This window comes from Benincasa hispida, chromosome 4 (assembly GCF_027475165.1).
Source record: "Benincasa hispida cultivar pf3 chromosome 4, pf3_genome.v1.1, whole genome shotgun sequence".
Lineage (NCBI taxonomy): Eukaryota > Viridiplantae > Streptophyta > Magnoliopsida > Cucurbitales > Cucurbitaceae > Benincasa > Benincasa hispida.
The window spans coordinates 6,955,191-6,964,149 of NC_143481.1; the positions used below are offsets into that span (position 1 = coordinate 6,955,191).

At 30.4% G+C, this 8,959-nt stretch overlaps 1 protein-coding gene across 1 annotated transcript; it reads left to right on the plus strand.

The window, feature by feature from the left end:
- The first annotated feature begins 5,975 nt into the window (after positions 1-5,975).
- On the plus strand, positions 5,976-8,333 carry LOC120076123 (protein JINGUBANG-like). The gene is made up of 2 exons (XM_039029899.2): positions 5,976-6,820; positions 7,586-8,333. Exons 1-2 carry the CDS (start codon positions 6,050-6,052, stop codon positions 8,054-8,056), a joined length of 1,242 nt encoding a protein of 413 aa, XP_038885827.1. The 5' UTR covers positions 5,976-6,049; the 3' UTR covers positions 8,057-8,333.
- The last annotated feature ends 626 nt before the right edge of the window (positions 8,334-8,959 follow it).

Consider the following 8,959-nt stretch of genomic DNA (forward strand, 5'->3'; position numbering starts at 1 on the left):
TGGGAAAAGGGCTGAACACGTGGCCTCGAACAAGTCAAAGAATAATAACATAAATAATATTTAACAATATTAGAGAAGGAATAAATCTAAGTTATGTTGACGTGTCCTTTGCTATCAAACGATGCGTTTCACTGGTTTCCTTCATCTTGCGAAGATAATAATTAGAAAATTAAGAGAAAATAAATATAAAATTTAAAAACGAAAAAGAAAATGTAAAATTGATACGAAATAAGGCCATAGTGGCCATGCGGTAACTTGAGAGAGGATTAGAGGTTATAACTTCTATTAGTAGTTATTGTATCATGAGGTGAGGGTATTTTGTAATTTCCATATTATAATTGAACTTGCAAGTGGTAGAAGACCGGACATAATTTAAGTTTAAGTCAAATTAGTATATTAATTATTAAAGCTTGTTTATCTTTTTCATACTTTATCACAAAACTAATTATTAATAAGGAGAGAAGTACTTCATATATCTTATATATATTAAAAAATCCAAAATGAAATATTCTCAACAATATTCAGTTCAAAACATAAGGTTCGGGCGAAAAAATAAAAAGAAAACGAAATGATAAGTGCAGAAACCCAGAAAAAATATTATCTTACAGTATCTTGTTTAAAAAAACATAAAAAGATTTTATGTTGTGAATTGTGATATAAATGATCTGGATTCAATTAAACGAGTCTTATAAGTGGACACTACTAAGATTCCTATAGCCACCAAAAATATGAAAAGGAAAAAAAAAAAAAAGATTCTTGTATACTTATCCATGACAGTTCATTTATCTTTATCATTAATTTTATTTTCATTTTCAACATACCAAATATCTAATTTACTCTTTCTTTAATATATATTTTTGTTCCTTCCAATTTAATTGGACATTGTTAATGATAAGGCTTGGATCTAAATAATAAAAATCAAGGTCATGAAAGCACTAATTTTAAACAGGCTAACTCGAAAAAATTGCTAAACTTTTTAGATTGTGTAAATATATCAAAACATGAGTTTTATGGTAAACATTCAGATTAGGAACATGTTTGATAAAAAAAAAAAAAAAAAAAAAAAATGTTTTTTTTTAAAAAATTCATTTTTATTTAAATAGTTTTGATCAAAACAATTTAAAATAATACATTTTAAAAGCTATTTTGAGTAGTTGTTAAACATTTCAATTTTTTCTAAAATAACTTATTTATTAAATTAAACACTTGAAAATATATTCCAAACAAGTTCTAAATTGGGACAAAAATTGAATAAAAAAGAATTATTCACTTTTTCTGCATACTCAATTGTTTTCTATTTCGACTATATATATATATATATATTTTGTTAGTTATTTTTCACAATTAACAAAGTTGGTCCGAACTTCATGGGCTCCATTAGTTGGGCTGCAAGTTGGGCCCAACAGTCTCCTCACTAGTATGGCTAACAAACATGGAAGAAATTGTCCATTACGATGTTTATTTTGTTTGTGGTGAAAAATCTAAGATTGAGCCACGTGTGGGATAGAAGTGACCACACAAGACTGCAACTACAAATTCGACGGCTCTTCTCTCGTACGACGCTGCTAATAAGCAGAAAGCTCTCTAACGACATGTCGTATTCGGTCCCATTACGTGGCGGTGAATCAAAGCCCTCAACTGTGCACGTGTCGTTCTCTGATTGATGGTTGGCCCAAGGAACCTTCATTGTCGTTGGTGGATATTAAAGCTGTGTTTGCAGATTCCCAGTTGAAGTTGGTGGGTTTATTGTTTGCTTTCCACTTCCGGCATCCAACTCAGCGTCAACCAAAAGACGACACCTCATTTTTCTATTTTTCTTTTTTTAAATATCTTTATTATTCCATAAAACGTGATGAATAAAATCGAATCATATTCAATTTTCTACCCCCAAATATTCCATGAAACTGAGAGTTTTGGTAGTTATAATTTTATAATTATATACATCCAATCTGGATTCTTAATTCTAGCGTATGTAAACAGTGTTTGAGTTTATATAAAAGTTTTATTTTTCGTTTTAGAGTATGAGTTAGTGCAATGGTCAATATAAATTTAATTTAATCATATAGTGACGGCTCACCTCCAAAGAATTTTAAAACCACATATTAAATTTGTACGATTAAGTAAATTCTCATGTTCGATGAATAGATGTGTTGAAATACATACAATATCAAAATAAAATATCATATGAATGTTTTGTTGAGATGTCTTGAATATGACCTTTCAATTGATCCAACAAAAGGGTCTCATTTTATATTTTTTTATTTTTCATTTTTGGTTTGTATTTTTTAGAATTTAAATGGGGTGTCATATATAAACTTTCTAAACTCTACCTACACATTACCTCTATATTATGTACCTTTGTTGTGCCTTAAGATATCAAATTGTTTCTATCATTTATCTATGAATACAGTTAACATACTGTTCGTGATCTACTTAATTCAGTATGTTGATTTATTTTTGTTCTTATTTTTGATTGTCGATTGTTTCTATTACAACGATTATCAATATCAATTTTGATCCAAAAATTGACAATAAAAGTGAAATCATCACATTATGGCCAAAAACAGTAGAAAAATAGATTTCAGTCGGTAGTAGCTTTTGAACCATTTTGAGTCATAGGTAGTGGTATGGTTATATTTGGATTGAAAAGCAAAAGAGAAATAAGTTAGAAAAGTGAAGTAGTTTGAGTTGTGAAATGAGATGTAGATGTAATGATGGGGGACATAGAAAAGATAAATTCAACCCACAAAGGTCTTGAAATGAGAATTCATTTAGGAAAGAATAATGTAATTAAAGAAAGAAAAGGTTTTGAAACAAATTGGGTTAGAAATGGAAAAATGGGTTGGGTTTAAGTATGTAGCTTTAGATGCCAAAGTGACACCTAAAATTCCACCCAAAAAAGAAAACAGAAAGAAGTGATGAGGGTATAAATGTCTTTTGGAGGGGTTTGAGATATGTATAAGGTAATAGTGAATGCCCTGAGAAGACAGGCAAATTGGTTGCGACGTTATTGGTTCATGAGGGATTCCTTTTGCCACCCCATATACACATATATATATATATATAATCACTACTTGTGTCTTGTCCTAATTCCAAATCCATTTTCATTTTTTTCTTCGTTTTTAGTTTTATTTATTTACATTTCAACGAGTTGTTACAATGTGACTGACCGTCGTTGTTATACCCTATTCAAGATGGAATAAGAGAGGACATTTTTTTATAATAATATCTTTTTGGTTTTTTTTTTTTTTTTTTTTTTTTTTTTAAAAAAAAAAAGAACCAAGGTGAATTACGTTTTTTTGTGTCATTTTATTTTGATAGAATGAAAAAAAATGGTTGAGAGTCATATATTTTGTAGTGTTTGACTACATGATAGACAGAAATTTAAAAGGAATTTAAGAGTAATTGTTTTAAATGAATAAATTGTTAAAACTATCTTTAAATATAACATAATTTCATAGTGACAAACCGTGATTGACACCAATAGACCTCTATCAATGTTTATTCCTGATATCAATAATTGTTTATCAATGTCTATTACTATCTATTAAATGATATTTTATTATATTTGTAAATAAATCGATTTATTTTACTATATTTAAAAACAACTCGAAATTTAAATAGGAGATTGGAATGGTTTTGATGAGCACAATTTTCTTTTTCTAACTTTTAAATGAAAGAAAATTTGAGTAGGAAACTTTATTTTCTAAAGTATTGCAAATGTATTTGTTTGTTTTTTTTATAAGAACGATTGTAAATATAATATTTCGAAAATGTTCGATTAACCCCTGTTAATTTTTTAACAATCATAATCAATATGTATCTTTTTCTATAAATTTTTTTTTTAAAAAAAAATCAATATGTATCTTCTATACGAGGTTGATCTTTCTATTCTGATGATTGACTTATACATGATTAATTGTAATTCATAAAAATATATTTTAGAAAATTAATTTTTATTTAAACATCTTGGATAAAAAAAATGATTAAAATATACCTGAAAAGCTATTTTGAATGATTGCCAAACACTCTAATTTTTTTTCATAATAACTTAGTTTTTAAATTAAACATTTGAAAATTCACCCTAACTTTTAACTCATTGTAATTAAAATAATAATCACTAATTGACTTGTATTTTCCACTTTATCATTATATATAGTTGACATTTATTCTACTTTTCGTTAGGTTAAGTCTAGATTATGTTAGTGGATTAAGTGTATAATATTTTTAAGGAATTTTTAATATAACAAAATATCACGATAGACTCTATTAGTGATAGAGTGTATCACTGATTGACTCTATGAATTGGATTTAAATTTTACCATATTTGCAAATTATTTTTGCATTGTGCTATGTTTACTAGTACTTTGAGTTTAATTGTTATATTTGTAATTACCCTTATATTACTTAACTTATTTAATTTATTCCAAACTTTATAATATCATTGGTAAATAAAATAAATGTGGTATAATTAAAGTTATTCATCAACATCTAAATTGAAGGATAAATGCCATTAATGAACACAGAAATCGCAGGAAAAAAAAAGTATGGTTTAAGATACACTAAAATGTTTACTATAATCTTCATTTACAAAAATATCCATTCCTTTCATAGGCTTTTGAATAACACATGTCCATTCTTTTTAATTGTTGTTGATGATACAATTTCTTATATCATTTAAAATCTTTTAAAAAATAATCTCTTAATATATACAAGTCTTACACGTGTTAGAGTTTAAACTATATTAAAAAAATTACCTCACTGTAATTAATCAAATCTATATGTAAATGTTATTAGCATATTATTATACCTAAAGCTAATCAATCGATCATATATATATTAGAAATTTAAATTTAAAACATTTGTAAAATAATGGAGAATTTTCAAAAATAGAAAGATAAGAGAACACACAAAATAGCAAAATTATTTGATAGAGTTGATACAAGTTGATAAGTATATATCAGTAATAAAAACTAATAGAAGTCTATAACTGATATACGTTGATAGATGTCATTCAATGTCTATCAATATTTTTTTTTAAAAAAAAATTGAATGAGTATAACAAAAACATGTCAATTATAAAGAGAAATAAAAGATGACAGATTTCATCTTTTGAGTTATGTTCTTTCCCTACACCTTGGCATTTCTTTAAGAGATAGAAGTCAAATGATTATTATTAAAGGAAGCAAAGTAGAACGAGTAATTAATTTTAAAGCCTTGCTGGAGAGATGAATGCTTAAATAAACTCTTTGAGCCAGTAACCATGAGAAAAAACACTTATCATCCTCTTCAATTTAATAACCTAAACTCAATTGTTTGGAATAATAGTAAAAAATGGTGTAACTCATGATCAGCCCAAATAAATATTATTTAAGTGTTAAAACAAATTCTAATCCTAAATACTTAATATTAGCTTGGGGGATTAGAAGTTTTTAGAGTTATATATTAAATTCTCCTCAACATGAGTGAAAAAATATACAAAAATAAGAGAAAAATTACATCCATTGGACTATTATTATTGTCTGCAAAGTATATGCATGCATGTTCCCTCATAAAGTGAAGAATTACAAAAGATTAATAGAAAAGCTCTCCTTTACAATTAAAGTTATGTCTAATTAATTAAAAAGAAAAAAACTTCCTAATCTAATTTTCTCTCTCATCTTATGCTCCAAAACTATTTGTAAAACACAAATACAAGAGCATCCATTCAAATGTCGAATCTTTGACAAATTTTTCTTTTTTTTAATATTGATTTATTTCTTCTAACTACATTATTAATCCTTAAATATTAATAAAATAAGTGACCATTTTCAAATTCGTATCATTAAATTCTCTTTCTCCCCACTTAATTTCAATTATTGACTTAATTCATTGTCTCTCTTCCTCACACGTGTCTTCATCTTCAGCCTCAAATCTTTTTCGTCCATTTTATATATCCTTCAATCTCAAGCAATCTTCCAACAAATTCATTTGGATTTTTTACCCTTCATTTTCCTCTTAATTTCAATTTCTGAAATTTTTTCGTTCACATTCCCCAAATTTTACGACTATGAAACTTGGGAATTTCTTGAAGGATAATTCCGATATTAAAATCGACGACGACGGCTATTTCCCGACGCCGAACAGCGACGAGTCTCCGCCGAGATTTTCGCCGTGGAATCAAACTTATCCGTTTCTGAAATCTCCCTGTTTTTCCGAATTCCAAAACGGCGTCGTTCTTCACCGGAATAATAATATTAATAATAATAATAATAATAATACTCTCATTGGGTCTCTTGTTCGTGAGGAAGGCCACGTGTACTCGCTAGCCACCGCCGGCGAGCTGCTCTACACCGGCTCCGACAGTAAAAACATTCGGGTATGGAAAAATTTGAAGGAATTTACTGGGTTTAAATCGAGCAGTGGATTGGTTAAGGCGATTATAATCTCCGGCGAAAAGATCTTCACCGGTCACCAGGACGGCAAAATTCGGGTCTGGAAAGTGGGTGCGAAAAACCCAAGCGGCGGTCACCGGCGGGCTGGGACGTTGCCGGCAATGAGAGATGTAGTAAGAAGCTCGATGAACCCACAAAACTACGTCGTTGTGGGACGGAACCGGAGCCGGCTTTGGTTTAAGCATGCGGATGCGGTTTCGTGCTTGTGCTTGAGTGAAGATAGGACTTTGTTGTATTCCTCTTCCTGGGATAAAACTTTGAAAGTATGGAGAATTTCAGATTCCAAGTGCCTCGAATCACTTATTGTTCACGACGATGCTGTCAATGCCGTCGTCGCAGCTTCCGATGGCTTGGTCATTACTGGCTCGGCCGATGGCACCGCTAAGGTATTTTACTTCAATAATTATAGAACGAAAGATTGAATCGTTAACTCATCATATTCTATTACATAGTCTTTTTGAATTAATGATTATATATTAGATAATATATATTACAGTTGATTTCATCAATAAACAAGTGTTTGGTTCTATTCATGATTTAACCTGATATAAATTGGTCTGTGTTCAGATTGCTGGAGTGTTATTTCTTCTTGTTGGATCTAGCTTTTAGGTCAAATTAGGTAATTTGACGTACAATCATTTATTAAGAAAATGTTTAATTACATTAGAGAGGATTAATGTTATAATCTTAGATGCAGCTTCATCTATGCTCTCTCTTCCTCTCCATACTAAAAAATTGTAATTGTTACCTAGCAATTTTTAATTGAATGTAACGGATCTTTTCTTATTTTTTTTATGTGAAAATTTGAACTTCTAACCGAAAGTAGTATCAAAACTATATTTACTTTTAGTCCTTTGCCAAAATGGTTATGAGAAAAGAATTATTCTTCAAAATGATTGCTCTTTAATAATCATGGATTAGAGTTTTATGATTGATTCAATGCATATGCTTTCATCTTAAAGTATCTGTTATCTTTTTAAGTTAGGTGGTGGTTCTATATTCTAATTAGCATTAATTATTAGTTATTTAGATTTTTTATTTGTTTCTCAATTATTTATAACTTCCAACTTTATGACTATATCAAACAATTAACAACGTAAAATTATTAAAATAGCAAATATTTAATATTTTAATCTCTCTTTATTAAAAAGGTATGGCGGAGACAGCATGAAGAAGACAACGATGCAACAAAACACATACTAGAGCAAACGCTGCTCAAGCAAGACAGTGCAGTGACGGCGGTAGCCGTCAACGCCGCCGGCACGGTGGTGTACTGTGGATCCTCCGATGGGCTTGTCAACTTCTGGGAGCGAGAAAAGTGGTTGACTTACGGTGGAGCCCTTAAGGGACACAACCTAGCAGTTCTCTGCCTTGCGGCAGCCGGAAACTGCATGGTACTCAGCGGCGCTGCCGATAAAACCATATGCGTGTGGCGGAGGGATGGGATTTTCCACACGTGCGTATCGGTTCTGACGGGTCATACTGGACCCGTTAAGTGTTTGGCTGTCGAGGAAGATCGTCGCTACCCGTCTAAACACGGCGGTCGGCGTTGGATTGCATACAGCGGTAGCCTGGACAGATCGGTGAAGGTGTGGGGAGTTTCCGACGGCCTCGGTGGCTGACGATTGGAATGTGTTGCGGTAGTCGGCGATCGAAAATAGGGAACAAATGAGAAGGTGCCACGTGGATGAAATCATATCATGATTTGTATAGTTTGCATGTAGGTGATGTTGTGACAGGTGGGGAAAATTCATGATTTTGGAATGAAGATTAGTGAGAATATTTTGTTGTACAACCACAAATAGTTGTAAAGCAATTATACTTGATTGAACTAAGACTAGACTTTAACCCCCGTAACAAAAAAATAAATGAATAAATAAAACAAAAACTATATTTCCAAAACATATATAGTTAAATTATAGATTTATTTCAAAGACGAGTATTTATAATGTTATCATCCCGTTCAAGTCAACACAAATTATGAATTAAGAGTGATGCATGCTTGGTAGTGGAAGCTTCAAATCCAATCTCATATACTACTTTAAGGTTAACTAACCTTATTACTATGCCCTACGTTGTTTAGAGATTCAAGGTCTAAAAATGGTTACTTTTTCAGTGGAGGTGGTTCAATTTATTTGAAGAATTTGAACTCTTCACTAAATTATAACTAAAATATCTAACTTTTAATCTCATCCCTATCATATATTTATAATTAATTTCGTCATTTTGATGCTTATATATCACTTCTACAAAAAATTATATTACTTGATGTTTGAATTGTATATGCTTTCTTGCCAGGTTATAAATGTCAAGAATTATTAAGTAAATAGAAATTTACTCCTTTTTTTTTTCTTCTTATTTTCCAAATGTCACTAACGCTTCAATACTCTCCTACCTCACGCGATCTCCACAAATGCCGAAACCCTTCCGTCGAAATCCCTCACCCTTCCATCAAAATCTCTATTTACTCCTTCCATCAACATGCAAATCCATGACTCCCATTGCATTCAACTTTGCAAGTCTCC